At 34.9% G+C, this 19,776-nt stretch overlaps 1 protein-coding gene across 1 annotated transcript; it reads right to left on the reverse strand.

Annotated features, from left to right (window-relative positions):
- Positions 1-2,840: 2,840 nt before the first annotated feature.
- On the reverse strand, positions 2,841-16,521 carry LOC114380740 (granule-bound starch synthase 2, chloroplastic/amyloplastic-like). Its single transcript, XM_028339774.1, has 8 exons — positions 15,874-16,521; positions 14,030-14,594; positions 13,456-13,520; positions 11,894-11,971; positions 11,691-11,801; positions 11,310-11,354; positions 10,411-10,584; positions 2,841-4,057 (listed from the first exon to the last, which is right to left on the reverse strand). The coding sequence occupies exons 1-8, from the start codon at positions 16,207-16,209 to the stop codon at positions 3,101-3,103; spliced, it is 2,331 nt and encodes a 776-aa protein (XP_028195575.1). The 5' UTR covers positions 16,210-16,521; the 3' UTR covers positions 2,841-3,100.
- Between the last annotated feature and the right edge of the window lie 3,255 nt (positions 16,522-19,776).

The following is a 19,776-nucleotide window of genomic DNA, read 5'->3' on the forward strand; positions in this document are numbered from 1 at the left end:
AAGATCCTAAATGTGTATTTACCGAATGAAAGAGAAGACAATTGCAATGTGGAATTCCATTTTGGCTGGCTGTGTGCTCTTTGTGGTCATAGTGGTGTTAAATGGACCGTGCCACTTGTTTTTAATTGTGAACATTGTGTGACAAGTTTATTATATATGATAAATATATTAATTTTAATAATAATCATTTTAAAAGTTATATTATAACTTATTTTTAATTAGTTAATAATATATACTCATTAAATATATATATATATATATATATATATATATATATATATATATATATATTATTAAACTTATATAGTAACATGTTACTATGTTTAAACTCTGTGTATCTGTTTTCTCATAAATATTAAATAGGTCTCACATATATTTAAAGTTTATCAAGGGAGAGATAAACATAACTTTAATAACACTTTGACGAATTTAAATTTTTTTCACGTTAGATAGTTAACTCATCTACGTCAAGTTAACTATGATTATTGCAAGCGACAAAACCTTTTATGAGTTATATTTTTGCAAAAATATTATATCTTGAAATGCAATGATTGCTGCATATGGCAACTGTGGTCTAGGAGATATGCAGTAGAAATGTATGAACAGATGCTTTGACAAAGGAATATGATTCAATTCCCAACTGTCACTTTTTTTTGCTATAACATTATCTGCTTGTAGCTATCTATTTAGGGTTATAAGAACAGGTTGGAAGATTTTTCACTCTCAGTGGAAATCACAAGATGAAATCAAGAGCAATGAACTGTGCATGTTGTATTGAACTACTAGGGTGAAAACAGGCCGACTTCAAGAGTAAGTGAGACTTAAATGAAAAATTTGATAGACTTTTTTTCACTTTAATAGAATTATAAGTGGACTTTTTTGTCATCTGTAGTTTTTTTTTGCTTTAAAAAATTAAGCTTTTTTTTTTGTAAACCTAAAGTTTGAGCTTTTGTTGCTTTAGCTATAGGCTGATCTTGGGTGAAAGTGCCAACTAGATGAACCTGTTGCACTGATAAGAAGTGCTCCTTTCAAAGCAACAACAAACGTGTTGGCAGCATTGCTGACATGTTGAATGCATGAGAGAATATATAAGTTGGGAAATTTGCATATAGATTTTGATAGAGCTATTTTCAAATGAGTGTAAGAGAAACATTTTGTTCAGACGACCACTGAGAGGAAGGGCTTAAAAATGCTTCCAGCTTATATTCCTTAATAACTGACACACCAAACAGAAGAAATGTACCATAAAATGAACAAGCTGGTGGATGAAATATCAAAAGTGATGCTTTCTAATCTGTATGAAGACCAACCAAAAATTGTAGTTTTTAGATAGGAATAATAATAGTAATTGCACTATGCACAGGAATAGGACTATGAGAATAAATGCATTTTAACCTGCAGAACCTCTCCAAAATAATAAAAACTAAAAGCTTTATCTATATATAATATATTTATAAGCACGATATTAAAGTAGAAGCTACAGCTACAAATCTTGCTACCACTAAATTCAGCCCATGATTAGACTTGTCCAACGTTAGTTTGTTTCCATTTTGGTGGAAATATGAAAACATTCCACAACCTAATTAAAATTAACATTGTTAGATGTTTTTTTCTTAGTACACAATTTAAATCTATTTATCTATAATACATAAAAGATGAGTCACGAATTATGGTGACATTTTAACTATGGAGACCCCAATTCCATTTGCTATTGGTACCTTAATCATGAGAAAAGACATTCTTACACCTCCCTCTTTCCCTTCACCTTCTTCTCACCCACCCAACCCATCACCACTGCACCAACGCTGCTGCACACCACCACCTCCATCCAGATCCAAAACCGCCATACATCAACACAGTCGCGACCCCCTCATTAGCCAAATCTGAACGCACACCACAAGTCCACCAACATCACGCACTGCTCCCAACTCCAGATCCGCACACACGACCCCCACCGACCTAGTCGCCACCATGCATCCACACTACTGTGTCCAAACACCACCACTCTGACGCAACTCCTTCCCTTGGTTCATGCACCCCCTTCTATTATATATAACAGAAATGTGATTCCATTGTATATTGTATGACAGAATCACATTTCCAATGTATATAATTTTTCACCTCCACTTAATACAATAGAAACACGATTCCATTGATAAATATACAATGAAAAATCATGTTTCCGTTATATTTTTTTTTTCGGACTTCCCATTACATAATAGAAATATACAACAAAAGCATATTTATTTTCATGAAAAAGGCATTTTCAAAAAAATAAAAATAAAAATAGGTGTCAACTCCTACCGTTAATAATTAATAATTACAGTGGGACCAATAACAACCCCTTAACCACTTAATTAACATATCTTTTTTATAAGAGAATTAGCATATATCTTACTACATCAACATTTTCTTTTCCTAGCCGATAGTCAACAACTAGAATTAGAATCCTTCATTGTCTACTTGTGTTCCAAACTACAAAAGGTAAAAAATGAGTAGTAAAATTTGTTAGAATTGATTAGATCAAATCATTGTATATCCATATTTTTATTAGGACAACAAATGTATCTGTGTTGTACAGAAGAAAAAACATGTTAAAAGACACATTTAATTTAAAAATATTACTAGAATAAAATTTTAATTTGCATCTTCGTTAACAATTGTAACACGCCGTACATATCTAGTTTCCATTACTTTGCTGTTGTTGATGCTTGGTGGAACATAGTTAGACACACCATTTCAGCATTGAAAGGTTAGAAACTTTGAAGGGAGGAGGGGGCAGTGACAAAAAACAGTTTTTCTTTCTGAAGGGGTAATACTCTACTTTATTAAGCCAAAAAGGACAATAAAGTTTCTAACCTTATTTTATATATTGCTGGATTGATGTTTTAGCTACATAGGTATGTGCCAGACATGACATATATAACAAGTGTATTATTACATAATCCTTAGTTTAGGGGCAAAAATGTTCCTCCAGGACCTGCAACATGAAGGTTTTAACAACTTGACCAAGTCCTTTCCCTGCACAGACCTTGATATCACTCAGCATGAGAGCACTCCATATTGATCAGTCTGCTTAGGTAGAGTAGAAGCCAAGAATTTACCATTGGTACTTAGCAGCAACAAGAACCTCCTCATACTGCTGAGCAGCATTGTCCCAACTAAGATCCTGCGTCATCCCTCGCCGTTGGAGCCCTTCCCAGCTCTGCTTATACTGCCTGAAGGTCAACAAGCAGTTCCCTAATGCATTTATTAACTTGTTAGTTTCTGCACTGTCAAATGTCCACCCAAGGCCCGACTCTTCAAATGGATTAAAAGGCTTCACTGTATCCCTCAATCCACCGACAGCATGTACAACTGGAATTGTTCCGTAATTCATGGCATAGAGTTGATTCAATCCACATGGCTCAAATCTTGATGGCATCAGCAATATGTCTGCACCTGCTGTTATCCGGTGAGCCATCTTGACCGAAAAGCCAACCCATCCTCTGACTTTGTCACGGTGTTGGGACTCAAACTGCCTAAGCATATCTTCTAAGTCCGGCCTTCCAGTTCCCAACATGACTAGCTGCACATCCTGGCCCACTATCCAAGGAATTGCTTCGGCTATGAGATCAATGCCTTTCTGTTGATCCAGCCTTCCAATGAATCCAAGTAACGGAACATCCTCACGGACAGGCAAACCGAGCTCCTTTTGCAAGGCGGCTTTGCACTGACGCTTGCCACTTTGCAGGGTCTCAAGGGTGTAGTTAGTGTATCCATCTGATTTCAAGTGAACATCAATCTTGGGGTTCCAATCTTTGGTGTCAATTCCATTCACAATTCCTCTCAATTTCCAGTCATTCTCATTTATGATCCCATGCAAACCCCAACCACCTTCAGAAGTTTTAATCTCCCATGCATATCCATGACTCACAGTGACAATCCGGTCAGCTGCCTTTAAACCAGCCGAAAAGATATTGAAGTGCTCACCTCCAACCGGGTCATATAATTTGAAAAGGTCTATGTAGTGTTCAGGTAAATCTGTGTAGCGGAAATCATCAATGGGGCCCCGTCCCTGCATGTAAAGTAAGTATGTGAATATTCCTTCTCTATATAAGAAAAAATGGAATATAAAACCCAACCATATGAAAATGAAATCAGCTTCAATAATTTGCCTTTTCAGTAGTTTTTCTTGTTCAAAGATAAAAGAATTGCATTTAGATACAACCCACAGCCATAAGCAAAGCAAACATAGATTCATCTGATAAGGAAATATTTTCTTGATTCCTTACTAAATTTCTCTAGCTATCTGGAAAGATATACGGACATTTTGCAGCATCCTCTATGGGTTTCAGAATGCTAGTTTATTACCAAAATCCGTTTATCACCGGCAAGATGCTGGGACCATGTTTTAAACTCGTGCAATGAAATTAATCATCAAGACATTTTTACATGCTTAATGTAATGGTGGGATCTTTACTATCCGGCATATATCGACAGAATATTTAAACAATTTGAGATTGGAGTGCAAATATAGGAGCATAGATGAACCAAACATAACAGTACCAGACAGACATACAAAGGTACTAATCCAAAGGCCTACATCCTTTCCTCTTTTACTTTTGTAATTAAAAACCCTTGTATTTAACCTTTGGATAAAAGGTGATCATGGAATGCTAATCATTGTCATGGTGATATATCAAAAACAATAATTGTTTGCTTCTGTTATCCATTATTTTCCTCAATATATTCTACAGAAGGAAATTCATGTATACCTTTGCAGAAATATCAATAATATGAGCTGTTTAATCTGGGTATGTGGTTGTGCGAAAATCACAATGTCCATCAATATTTTATTCTTATTGCAAAAAACAATTGGACCAGTTGCAATGAATGATATATATATATATATGGGATTGCTAATGCACTCACTCTTTTTTTAGTATGAGTGCATTAGCAGCCAACACCAAAACATTGAGGCCAAAAACCCATCATTTCTTTTATTTAATTATTTCATTTCAAGATCATTATAGTAATTTATGTTTTATTTTAAAAATTAAAATATAAGATTTCTTCCCATTCTTCTCTCTCTACCATTTCCGCACTCTCTGATCTCTCACCATGCCACTGGCACATCTCACCAACCACCCACATTTATCTCAGTCATTCAAACCACCCATGAAATTCGTTGACGATGCCTTTGAATCTTTCCTTAAGAACGTGTTGAATAGAAATTTGGAAACTGCGGAAAGAGAAAAATGGAAAGAGGTTTTATTTTTTGCCAATCATTGATCTTCGAAATCATAATCGCGTCTCCATTCGCCGATCATAGTTTTTCAACCTCTCCTCAACACTAGGTTCTTCTCCAATGCTGATCCATTGCCTCAACCACAACATAAACAACCCTTGCCTCCCCCAATAAAAAAAGGAAAATTTGGGTTTTGGTTTTTGTGATAGAAGACTGAGAAATTTTTTATCCTTTTCTGTTGATGGTACGGAATCATAAAATTGAAACCTCATGAACTTGGGTGTTATAAATTCAATTCCGACAAATTGTATTATATTTTAAGGGCTGCTGTTACAAACAGTGATGTCTTCACAGTGGTGGGTGGAGATTGGAGAAGATGAAGAGAAAGAGGGAAGGAAACAGATACGTGAAAGATGGACAGAGGAGAGAGAAATTAGTTTTATTTTCTTAAATCAAACTTTAAATTACTATATTATCCTTAAAATAAAGTAACTAAAACCAATGAGATAGGGATTTTTTTGCCTAAAAGTTTTGGTGTTGACTGTTAATGCACTCATAATAATAAAAAAAAAGAGTTAGTGCATTAGCAATCCTATATATACCAGAGTTAGTTTATAACTGTAGTCAGTTGACAGTTAGCTCTAGTTAGTCTTCAGTTACAACTGAATCCCAGCAATATATATACTGCTCTTGTAAGAGATCTCAGTGGCTTTTGTAATATCTTCTAAAGTCAATATACAAATCCCTTTTCTCTTTTCTAGAGTTTCTACATGGTATCTGATCTCTTTGATCCTTTTTCATGGCTTCCACAAACAGTGGTGCAACTTCGGCCAACAATGGTGGCCTGACTCCGGTAAACAACTCCGGTGCGACTCCGCTCAATGCGTTTCTGATGAATCAAGATGTTCCTTCCTTGTTTCCTATGACAAATTTTCTGATTCAAATCACAAAGAAGTTAGATGATAAGAACTTCTTGTTATGGCAACAGCAAATCAAGCCAGCAATCACTGCACTTGGACTCAATCGCTTCGTTGCGAGTCCTCAAATCCCTCCACGATATCTTTCTGATGAAGATCACGATCCTGATCGCATTAATCCTCTCTTCTCGATCTGGCAGAAATAAGATCAGTTTCTCCCTGTTTGGCTTCAGTCTACACTCGAGCTCCATGCTCGCTTAAGTTCTTGGATCGACACACTCATATCAAGTGTGGGACAAGATTCATGCATATTTTCATCACCAGATGCAAACAAAGGTGCAACAGTTCCGATCAGAGCTCTGTCACACGACACTGGATAATCGTCAAGTTTTTTATTTCCTCTCTCAAATCAAAGCGCTCATTGATGCGCCCTTACCATTATCATTGATGCGCTCATTGATGCGCTCATTGTATTGAAATTCTTCTTGTATGATTATGTGAAATTGTTTGAGGGATTTTACTCCCCGTGAATTGAGAAATATTTTTGTATAATTTGTTTGTGCTTTGAATAAGATTAGCATAATAAATAGTTATATTGGGATTATGAAATTGTGATTGAAATTATATATAAGTGATAAATTGAATATATGATGAATTGTAGAATAATATATTACTTTGAGATTATAATATTGTTATGGAGATTGAGTATAAGTGCAAAGTTGAATGTGTTAAATTGCAAGATACACGTAAACATGAGATGATTGATTGTGACATAATGAGATGTGAAATTGTGAACATGAATTTTAGTTGTGAATAAGTGCGTGGTTAACACTTGATGTGACATTACCTGTGTTGTGAATTGTGAATTATACAATAATCAGATCAGTGTTTATCTTGAGAAAAAAGTTGATGTGTAATGTTAAAGGGAAAATGTAGGTTTTCTAGTTAGGAACCAATGTTAAATTGTAGCGCAATGTGTTAAACGTGTTTGAAACACTAGCGAGAGGTTGTGGGTATTGCATAATTCATGAGCAGTGCCTGCTTATAATATTATTGTTGAAATCGAGTATAAATACAAAGTTGAACATGTGTTAATTTGTGAGATACATGTAAACCTATGATGGTGGATTGTGACATTATGAGATGTTAAATTGTGGGCATGATATTTGGTTGTGAATAAATGTGTGTGTTTAACACTTGATGCGACAATAATTGTGTTGTGAGCTGTGAACTATATAATAATCTGACCAATGTTTATGCGCAGTGTTAAAGAGAAAGTGTAGGTTCCTAGTTAGGAACCAGTGTTAAATTGTAGTACAATGTGTTAAACGTGTTTGAAACACGAGTGTGAAGTCATGGGTATTATATAATTCATGAGCAGTGTCTGCTTGCAAAAATTGTTTTAGGGGTTGGAGCTGAATCAGGAAGGTGAACCGCTAACGGATTCTTCGGAGTCTAGGCATTAGGGGTAAAGACACTCGGTTTGAGTGCTCCTTTAAGTCTATGTTGATCCCATATGATTGGAACATTCTCGCAAAACGGAGTGACCCTGACGGGTCACCTTATGATTTTACTTAGTGATAGTGACCTGACATACCCATTGTGTGGTGTGTCTGGTTATGTACTCCTAAACACCCCAAGGTGATTTTTCACTGACATGGTACCACATTGCATGTAGACTTGAGTCTTAATATAATTGTTGCATAACGCTTGCTAATTGTTTATTATGAAATTGATGAGTGTCATTGCGTCTTGACTCGAGTGTGTGATTCATGTGTAATGTGATTAGTGATTGAAAAAAAATGAATTTTAAAGATAAAGTGGTGAAATAACATGAGTTGTATTAAGTTGAGTTATGTTATAAATATTTCCATAATTTATTTTAATTACGTCTTGTTTATTTGTTTTGTTATTTTTTGTGTGATAACTCACTCCCTGTGTGCTATTTGTGTTTGGATCCTATGATGATCTCGAATCTTGTGTTCGTGGGAACAGATGACTAGGTGGATGACTTTAAAGAATGTCGTGCAAGAGGCAGTTGGGACACAATGCTCTGATAGGATGTGACATTGAGGATGAGTTTTTATTTTAATTGCATGATGTTATTTTATTTTATTTTACCTCACTGATTTAACAAAATATTTTTTTGTAAACTTTGATGGCCTTGTTTTGAGCCGAATATGTTTTTAATAAGTCTTATTTGGTAATAGTGAAGTAAATGTGAACCTTTTACCCACGTAAATTTGTTGATCAATATTTTTATATGTTTTATTTGTTTATATGTATGTCGGGGTAGATGGTGTCACAATGCTCATCCTCAGTTGTCTCCAACTAAACCTCAGAATTCCCCACCAACTTCTCTTGTCAGACCAGAAAGTGTGCATCCTATGGTTACAAGAGCTAAAGCTGGAATAGTACAGCCAAGGATTCATCCTTCCTTGCTTCTTGTTCATACTGAACCCAAGTCAGTGAAACAAGCACTTCAAGACTCCAAATGGTTTTCTGCTATGACTGATGAGTTTCAGGCTCTTAAAAGGAACAATACTTGGACCCGAGTTCCTCTTCCTCCCCACAGAAATGCAATTGGATGTAAGTGAGTATTCAGAGTCAAGGAGAACTCTGATGGCAGTATAAATAGGTAAAAAGCCAGATTGGTGGCTAAAGGTTTTAAGCAAAAGTTTAGGTTTGATTTTCATGAGACATTCTCTCCTGCGATTAAAACAGTAAAAATTCGGGTGATTTTAACTCTTGCTATCACTCACAAGTGGTGATGTAAATAATTCCTTTCTTAATGGGCTGTTAGAGGAAGAAGTTTACATGACTCAACCTCCAAGTCTTGAGTCCTCAGATAAGTCCCTTTGGATAGAGCAATTTATGGGCTCAAAACTACTTTGCTGCAGTTTGGGTTTACTGACAGCAAATGTGACCCATCTTTATTCATTTACAAGACTTCTTCCACTATTAGCCATATTTTAGTGTTGTTGATGATATTATTATCACTGGTAATTCACCTTCTTTGGTTCACAAGTTAATTCAGCAACTCAATGCCTCATTCTGTCTCAAACAGCTGGGTTCTCTAGACTATTTTTTGGGGATTGAAGTTCATTCATTGTCCAGTGGAGCACTCTTAATGACTCAATCCAAGTACATTCGAGATCTGTTGCAAAGGAAAAATATCTTGGAGGCAAAGCCCATTTACTGCAGGATCCTTCTTTTTACAGGTCTGTTATTGGACCCCTGCAGTATGTGACTGTCACTCATCCTGAACTCAGTTTTGCTGTTAACAAGGTTTGCCAATTCATGGCCTCACCTTACCTTAAAGGTGCTCTCTATTCTGGTCTTATTCTGTGCCCTGCTTCTCCTCATCAACACCTTTCCATTAGGGGCTTTTGTGACTCTGACTGGGCTTCACACCCAGATGACAGAAAATCTACTTCTGGTGCAGCAGTGTATGTTGGCCCTAACTTGGTATCTTAGTGGTCCAGAAAGCAGAAAGTGGTCTCCAAGTCCAGAACTGAAGCAGAATATAGGAGTTTAGCTGCTGCGACAGCTGATATCCTCTGGATTCAGACTCTCCTCCAAGAACTTGCAGTTCCTCATACTACACCTCTAGTGCTTTGTGACAATTCAAGTGCAGTGCAGCTAGCTCATAACCCAGTTTTACATGCTAGAACCAAACACAGAGTTAGATATTTTTTTGTAAGAGAAAAGGTTCTCGCCAAGCAGCTAGTGGTTCAGCATATCCCTGGGACAGACCAGTAGGCAGATCTTCTTACTAAGCCTTTGTCTCCTTAGTGTTCCAAACTCAATGAGCTACCTTTGGTTTCTCAGCCTCATTGAGTTTGCAGGGGGAGGGGGGGTAAGTGTATATGAGTAACTAACTCTGGTTAATTTATAACTGTAGTCCGTTGACAGTTAGCTCTAGTTAGTCTTACTGAATCTCATCAGTATAAATACTGCTCTTGTAAGAGATCTCAGTGGCTTTTGTAATATTTTCTAAAGTCAATATACAAATCCCTTTTCTCTTCTCTAGAGTTTCAACATATATATAGTCAAATGAGAGATGAGAACATGAGAGGAGTAAATCTTGACCTTTTAATTAAAATGGATGGTTAAGAATAAATTTAGGTAAAATAATCTAGACAATCCGTACATGGTTGTATGGTCAAGCTTAACACCTCTCACACTCAATAGATATGTCTATTAATATATTCTTTCTTTTCACAAAAATGAACTGACTATATATCTAGATAGAGAATGAACCTGGTGTGCTATGTTATGAATCACAAGAACAGATCTTGTGTACTTCATTAAACCATGGTCACGATAATATGCTTTCAGATACACTGGCAGCAAAGCAGTATGCCAATCATTTGCGATGAAGGCCAAATTTCCATCTCCATAGCAAACTCCACCACAAGGAACATGCCAAGGAACCTGAAAATCATTAACTTCGTTTATCCATTGAAATTAGACAGATATAAGGATTTCATAAAAAACACATCTGCAGATTGATTTTTGACTGTTGATAAAAAATGATTTGGATAAACCATGTCAACTACTCTGTTATTTGAGAATAATACTATCAAATGTTACTGAAAATGCATCCTACTTTATAGACCTTGTCATTTCCATGTGGTAAAACTTCACAGAAATTTCTTCGGGACCTAGGGTTAAGTCAAAAGGTGTATATTTGCATATTTCCTGTGGCAGTCCTGTCTATTAAACAGCAATCCATGAAAGGATACATAAAAATGATTATAAAGAGATATTATTAGGAGAGATTCAAAAGTAGTAATCTCTGACAAATGAAGATGGAGAAGCCCCATGATGTCATATTGGAAGCCTGGTATGGCAAGGATCTTTGTTTGATCACGAAAGTAGAACTTATGCTAGTCAAATTGGCTGGAACAACAAATCTACTAGTCATTTCCTATTTTCACCATTTTAGCCCAGTGTAATGCAGATTAATGTATTTCAAGTTGCTTGAAACCGACTATTTACATCTAAAATTGGGTATAATGATACATTTAGTTTCAATCCTTTTTATAAAAAAAAATTAGCATATGTATTTTGATAAAATGATATTTCAGGTAGATAATTGTCACAACTGAGTATCCCCCATAGTTGATTTAGTCACTAAAATCATTTAGTTCGTGTACCTCAGCAGCTGCCTTGCAAAACAACACCATGCGTTTTAGAATATCCTGTTCCATTAAAGAACATGAACTGAGTCAAAAAGAAATAAATAAGAGCAGAGAAATAGTTATAGGTAACTGAGCAGTCTTGAATATATGGCAATGCAGGATGAGTTTGTAGAATACCTTAAATCAAAACAGCACAGGATTTTGGTCATTCATCTCATAAGTCATAATCATTTTGCTAAGGCAGGAAACAAATAATTCACAAAATAAGACAGTTCACTCCCCCCCCCCCCCCTCCCTTTTTTCCTCTATTTACCCCCTTGAAAAGAAGAATGTTACAGTTTATGACAATGGAAGTACTTAATGGAAATCTTCAACTCAACAAAAATAGATTACTACCTCTCGGTTTCCCCCATATATGTTATCCTGTAAATGGCGAAAGTTTGGACTGTCAATAAAAACGAAGTCAACACCATCAATATAAGAGTGGAAATATGTTACTTCCATGTCCTGTAAAGGAAAAACATTGGTGTGTTACAACACCAAGGTAGTAGCAATCCAATGAATTATAATTGATTAAGAATAGACTGGCTGCTCCAAACCTGACCATCTACTTTGTATCGTTTCCATACTCCTATATCTTGTGCGTCAGCATAATGACTATACCGAGGTACTACAACCTACAAAGAAAATGAAAAGAAAGAAAAAAAGAAAATGGAAATAGAAATAAAAAAGGAACATGAAATTCATTTAAGTATCTAATAATTATCTGATGAGACGTCAAGCTGTCATTGCAATTCTCATTTAGTGTACATAAGGGAAAGACAGATAAAAATTTATTTGAAGGGAAGTTCAGATACTTCCCAAAGCTATGAAATATAGGCCTAGAGAGTCCCCCATAGCCATATCTGGAATTTCTGTGGGAAGTACAAAAAAAGACAAAGAACAACACTTGAAGAGCAGAACCAAGCAAATTTAAAAATAATTTGCAGTAACTCATCAGGAATCAGGATAGATTATGTGCTAGATTAAGATATGCTGAAATTGGTTAGACATAATCAGCAGCTTATAAAAGTAAATAGTTGTTTGTAGTCTCTACTACAGTCATCAGACATATGATCTGGCTTACAGTCATTGATTAGATTAACACTATAATAAGATATTCTGTAAATTGTGATGCCTTTATAAAAGATCTCTCTATTATTTATTTCTTTGAAACATTTTCTGATCTGAAGATGATAAGCACCCAAGCACTTGGGGAACCCTTCCTTAAAAGCTCTCCAACAACAATAACTAGCTTTTATGATGTGGTTCTCCCAAGGTTCTTGTCAGAAGAACAATGAGGCTAAGAGCAGGTTTTTGGATTATTATTTTAAGATTTCAAAAGATCTTTATTGTTTTTGAAATTTCAAAATATCACAAAGCATTTGGATAATTTGAGAGGTGCTTACTACTCCTGAACTGGATGGGCAAGTGGCCAAAAAAAATGAGCATTACGATTTTCTCCAAAGATGACAAGGATGAGGACAAGGAGATTGTTAAGATGGAATCCCAAAAGGGATAAGCATAGGGAAAAGGATGCTACCACTATGGCAACTCATTTCCCCAATTTCAGCCTTGAGAACAAGGTTGAACTTCATGAGCATGGCATTGATGGGAGTCATGGCACCAAAAAAGATTAGTTAGTTAGAGTAGTTATAGTATTGATTGGGAAATTAAAATTGCTAAGAGAGGGTTTATCAAAGAAAATATATGTTGAGAGTAGGGACTTGGATTGAACAACAAGAGGTGGAACAATTTAAGGGGTATTCAGATTTGTCCATTTTGGGAAACCGACCAATGACTTGACTGTAAAAGGAGAAACCCTTGGAAAGAGGATTATTTTCTTTGGTCTCTATATTTCAGTGCAGTTATTTCTGTATCTCTCATCTATCTTTCTAAAATCTAATAATTTTATCTTCAAGTTGTCATCAACTCTATCTATAGTATTATTCCTCTTACACTATGGAAAGAAGATTTAATAAGCAATGAGAACGAAGGAAACAATGATCAGACTCATCTAAGTGGTTCTTTGTCAAGTAAGGAGTATATCTAAAGAGCAAGTTCTCTTCCCAAATATGTGATAGTGATACTCTGTCAGTTCATTAAAGGAATAGCATGTTACCATAACTCTGTGTCCACGCCTAGCCAAAGCCTTAGGTAATGATCCAGCAACATCTCCAAGACCACCTATTAGTTCAGGTATAAGTCTGTAAGTTACATAAAAACAAAGCAGCATGCACAGAATGACAACCAAATATTGAAGAATTGGAAAAGTGGGACAGTTCCATGAACTTGCTTCAAGTAAGTAGTTGCATCAGAAGAATGCTTACGAATGGGAATATATACCCCGTTAGAGTGATAACTTGTTAGTGCCATAATTCAAGAACAAGGCTTGGAATGATAAATCTAAAACTCAAAAAACAAAAATTACACCGCCCCTCCCTCCCTTTACATGCCTCCTTTGGTGTCTAAGATACAAGTTACACCAAAATTGGTATAAGTATGGTAAGGTATCTTCTAAATGCAAATTTATTTCGAATGGTGAATCATCAGGCTGGTGAACAAGTTGCCAACAGAATCAGCCACTTGTCAAATTTCTTTCAAATTGTCAATAGTAACTATCTGGGCTTGTCACAAAGCAACCCAGCAGCATACATTCATTAAAGAACACATTCCATAGAAATAATGTTAGTTACCTGTTTTGACGAAGGGAGCACATTCTGCTGCAACCAATATGACATTCATGACATTGGCCCCAGCCAACGGTGGGGGGTTTTCACCTTTACTCTCCACATTGTCGCCTTCATTAGCAACCTCCTTTGTACTTGATTCACTCAAAGCTTCAAGTATTTCAATCTTTCGATTAGAGGTTTCAGTGCTACGTGGGATTTCACTTGTCAGGGTATCAGGTGTTATTGTCTCATATCTCTTGCTATTCAACTGTTCATCAAAATATAGCCTAGGTGAAGCCTTTTCAACAGGAGACAGATTATCATCTTCCTCTTCACCTTTGTCCAAACCGAGATCAATGCCTACAAATGAGACATCTGGTATTTCCTTCTCAATAGATTGGACATAATTGCTTGAAACAAGAACACCATTTTCGTTCTCAACAGCACTGCCTCTTTTGGCTGAACCTTTCTGCGGAATTGAGTCACTTGACAAGGATTCGTCACTGTGCTCATAAGAAATGCTGTCTCCTTCTATTTCAGGAGTGCTTTCACTATTTATTGAAGAAACCAGTTTCCTTCTTTCAGAAATCTACAATAGACAATAAAGCTAAATAATATCACCACATGAATGCTTATAGTAACATGTAGGATTAATAAAGCATATAAGAAGAAATAAATAAAAAAGAAAAAAATATGCTCACACACACAAACACAAAAAAAATAAAAAATTGTAACTTGTATAATCAAGTAATCAACTCAACTATCACAGTGAAGAAACTTAAGAGCCTCAAATCCCTTGAAATTGCCCATAATTTCCTGACTAATAATTATGATCTTATAAATTATAACTAAGTTCAGACTAATGGTTTGTACATGAATAAAGTTTAAAATGTACCCTTAAATAACATTGTCAAAATCTATAAAGCACTGATTATTTTATTTGTTTCACATGTCTGTATCCAATATGTATCTGATACCGATACAAGTACTTCACCGGCATATTGGTGAAGAATCCAATACAGCTATATGAGACATAGAAGCGTGTATAACCAGAAACATGTTCAACCTAAGAATATATAACCAGCTAAATCAATTCAAATGACAAAGTGTCATAAAGATCCTCTCTATTATTCAAAATTCAATTGAATTTCCACTAATTAACTTTTAGAAAGTGAATATATTATACCCAATAGCCAGTAGCAATATCATCTGGCATTTAATGGAATTTTCACTTTTATAAAAAAACAAAAAATTCAAAGACTCACGTTCTATTTTGTGATTCAGTTAATTTGAGCTATCATCTCAACTATTCTAATCATATCTTTATCACCTCTGCCAAAAAAATTTCAATTCCTTAGCACTTCGTCCTTAAATCAATAACAACAGGCAGGACCTCACAACCAGACACAGTCAAATAGTAATTCCAAATGACACATTTGTACAAGAGGAAGACCCACAACAAGTGAATCCGCGAAAAGTTGCCATTGCTACAGCATGATCAATTACTTTGGGACCAGGGGGCTTTAACAAAGCATACTTATTATTAGCCATTGCTTTACTCTATTTAATCTCACCTTTCCAAGAGGAAAAGAGATTATCTCCTTTATTTTTCCAACAAAGTCCTAATTCCCCAATCTCAATAAATCAATACAGATATACAATAAAGGACCAGAAACTATAATCGAAGGTCCTATCCAGCTTGAACAATATTGCCTCACATGGAAGATACCCGCTGTCTAAAAAGGTATAAAAAAAATTAAATAAATCAACACCAATATTGGTCTCAACATAAATGATAAACCCTTTTGGGACAACATAAAGACGGAACCCTGGACCCTTTATAATAAAACACATTCCAAACCCAATACCTGTTGAAGCAATTCCCTTTGCAAAGCAAGAACCTTCTTACTCTTCTCAATTGTGGCCTGAAGCACTTCCTCTGACTCATCCTTATCCTCACTTGTCCCAGAACTCTTCCCTAAAGCACTTATGTGCTTATTCTTCTCCACCAAACACAACAAACCCCTACTACTACACCTATGGTTCACTCTTCCACGCCCCCATCCTCTTACTAACGATGAAGCATTCACAGTGTTAAACTTTGGTGAAGAAAACTTGTGATTCCTGTTCTGAAGCATCATCATCATCAAAGTGGAGTCGGCATTGGCTTCCACAAGAAACGGTAAAGAACCCATCGATGCCATCACCAATGGATCGAGAAGAACAAGAATCGAGGCGAAAATTGGGGAGACCCAGATGGTGAAAACGAGAGATCAGCGAAGTTATGCAAATGGGTCGGAGTGAAATGAAGAAAAGAGTGAGTGTAATCAAAAGGTGAAGGCTTTTGTTTAGGAACTGAAAATGGGAAATAAAAAAATAAAACATGGAATGATGTTTTTTTTTTTTGGATTAGAGCTTAAGATGACCACAAGTTGGTTACATAAAAGGGTCCCATTGTTAATTTATTTGAGTGGTGAGTGTCGCAAAAAACATAAACGTGAAATTTTACGAACCAGTCCATGATCATCTGGTTTCATCGTGCTGTCGGGTACTTAAAGTGAAGCGTTGTACACTTGTCTTGTTCTTGTGCAATTGGGATTTAACCTGCTGTGAACTTTCCATTTTGTAATCAGGGTAGGTTTGAGTTTGACTTGGTGCTAAACGAGTTGGATTTACTTTTTTTTTTATGACAAACGAGTTGGATTAAAAATTGAGTTTAATTTTTACATACCTTTACTATAAATTTTTATGAGAAAATAGGTGATGCATTGGCCCACATTATACAAGAATTTTATATTGTTATTTACTTATAAATTAGGTTTAAATATATTTTTTCATATAATTTAGTATTTTATTATTTTTATTTCTATAAAAAATTATTTTAATTCTTATTAAATATATTTATTTTGTTTTTTTTAACATTTTTTCTCTGTTTGTACTGTTTAAATTTTTAAATTATAAAGACGAAAAATATATCTAAACCTATAAATTATTATATATGATAAGTTAATTAACTTATATAATAATTATCTTAAAAATTATATTAAGTTATTAACAATAATTTTTAATTAATTGGTAATGTAAAAGTATTCTAAAATGTTATGACTATTAAACTAAATTTTTGTTTTATAAATTAATCTAAAATTATAATGTATATAATTTTAAAAATAATTATTATAAATATCGATAAATTTATCAAGAATGATGAAAGTATTTTATTGTTTAATAAAATTATAACCTATATGATTTTATTATATAAATGTATATGACAATTGTGATAGAAAGATAAATTATTTAATTATTTTTTGCGGCATGATAAATTATTTCATTCTTTTACACTTGTATTTATTCACTATAATAAATGAATATAATGGCATATGTTACTATTTACATAAGTTTCTCCTCTTGCACATTTGGCAAAATACATGTAAAAGATTTTTTTATTTTTTTTATTCGAACCTGTAGAAGAATATGATTTTTTTTCTTCTAAGAAAAGTAGTAGAACAAGAAAATGCTCTACAATCAACCAAATAAAAATGGAGCATCCTCACGGTTTTGTTTTCTCTAGAAGTGCAATGGCAATGCAAGCATGAGTAATGAAACTCTGGACGGCAGAGGTGACCAGCAACATTTCAAGGTTTCATTTCGTGACAAGATAATGGAGAATAAGGAGAAGCCTCCTCCAAGACATAATAAGTTGATTTACTAAAGGAGAATTTGGCCAAGATAGTCTATAAGTATGAAAATCACATGAAACTAATGGTGGTGATAGATATTAGATTTTTATAATGTGAGTTTAGGTCTAACTCAATCTTAAAAGTTAGTTCAAGGGGGAGGATTATTCCTCACTTATATACTCTAATTTGATTTTATTTTTAGTTGTGGGACTTAGATTTTTTTTAATATTGACTTCGTGGTTGATGGTATTTAATTTGTGCACCATGGCAAGATGGTTTGTGGTTAAACTATTGGGTTAAAGGATTGGTTATCTCACCATGAAGGATAGGCCAAACAAAATGTGGAAACTTGATACAAGCTTAGGAAGGTAGTTAGGAGTTGGCTGACATGTCCAGAGTTAGTTAGATTTGATTCTGTTAGTTTTATGTTAGTTTTCCCCAATTGGCAAGTTGTTAGGCAATTAGTTGTTAGAAGCTATAAGTAGCAATTGGTGGTTAGGAAGCATTTGCAAGCCAGGATTTGTAATCATCTTCCTTCTTGTAATTTCTTCCTCTAATAATGAAAAGCATGACCACCATGCTCATCGGAATTCATTCATTTCATTGAGTTCCCTTGTTTGTTAAAGAACTTCGAATTCTTTTAGTTGATTTCCTTGTTCTGCTATATCAATTGTATCATCAAGCATGTTCTTTCCTTGGTGATCAAGCAATGGTAGAGAACACGCACAGTCAAGCTTCCTTCGTGAAATGAAAGAATGTCTCAACAGCAAAATGGAATCAAGATTTGTCAAGCTCACTACTTCCATGCAACAAACAATACACGGAATGTTTCAACAGAGGCAACAAGACTCTCCAACATCAAGCAATCAACCTAGAGGTGAGAGATCTAGCCCTTATTCTTGTGGCACTCGATTGGCTAGGTTGGACTTTCCAAGATTCAATGGTGAAGGAATAAAACAATGGTTGATCCAATGTGAAACTTTTTTTTCTGTTGATAATACACCTGATGAATTCAAAGTACGTTTAGCAGTAGTTCATTTTGAAGGGAAAGCATTCCAGTGGCATAATGCTTACATAAAATCCGTAGGATTGGAGAATTTACCCTCTTGGAATGAATATCACATCTTGTTACTTGATCATTTTGGAGATGTTTGTGAAGATCCTATGGCGGATTTAATGAAACTTAGGCAGACAGGATCCATCATAGAGTATCATAAGGAGTTTGACTCAATTATATCAAGAGTAGATCTTTTTTATGAGCATTAACTTAGCTACTTTTTAGGAGGATTAAAACAAGAGGTTCGGATGATTGTTCGAATGTTTCAGCCTAATTCTTTTCGAAAGGCTTATTCCCTTGCAAAGATGTATGAATCTTCCTTCTCCAAACAATAGATATTATTTGTTTGGAAGGCTGCAATGGCACTTGCATACATCTACCAATAGATTGAATAGAACATAAAAATGGTTTTGCTTGTGAAATTATTTGTCACGTGCCTCTATGTGCTATGTTATTAGTTATATGATTGTTATCGATGATTGTTGTTGTTCTGTGTTCTTCTTGTTAAACTAAGAAAGTTTCGTGAATTTCATGAATTTCTTTGTATATAGAGTACATAACATGAGACTCTTATAGTCTTATTATAATTATGATAAATGGGAATTTAAAATCTAGAATATTAAATGAACAAAACTAGACACTCTTTATACAACATCAATTAATAAACAAATATTAGTTCTATGATCATCTTAGTTTCTTAAGCAATTAGCCAAGCTATCTAGAGGAAGCTCCCTTCAACTTCTTTGCAACAGGAAGCTCCCTCTTTTTATATTCAAGGGTAGCTAGCTATGGGCAAGCTTTTCCTTGTTGATGGGAAGCTAGCTAAGAATTATATTCATGTGTTTGTACAGGTTAGGCCTATGGCTTTGACTGTTTATGTTATACCTCATGGATTGTGATATTTTTCTCACATTTCCTAATCAAAATATATTTTGTTTCAAAATATGCATGAGCTTGAAGAGAGCAAATTTGCAGCTCTTCAAAATATGCGAGAAAACCAAGGTCTTGATAAAGGGAATATGACTGAAATTGATGGC

Source organism: Glycine soja, chromosome 13 (assembly GCF_004193775.1).
Source record: "Glycine soja cultivar W05 chromosome 13, ASM419377v2, whole genome shotgun sequence".
Lineage (NCBI taxonomy): Eukaryota > Viridiplantae > Streptophyta > Magnoliopsida > Fabales > Fabaceae > Glycine > Glycine soja.

Excerpts from the sequence above, each read along its gene's own strand:
- LOC114380740 (XM_028339774.1), bottom strand. The coding sequence starts at position 16,209 with ATGGCATCGATGGGTTCTTTACCGTTTCTTGTGGAAGCCAATGCCGAC. Across the intron at positions 11,802-11,893 it reads GATACAAAGTAGATGGTCAG|GACATGGAAGTAACATATTT; the intron begins GTTTGGAGCAGC and ends TTTCCTTTACAG. Across the intron at positions 11,355-11,690 it reads TATATGGGGGAAACCGAGAG|GATATTCTAAAACGCATGGT; the intron begins GTAGTAATCTAT and ends TTAATGGAACAG.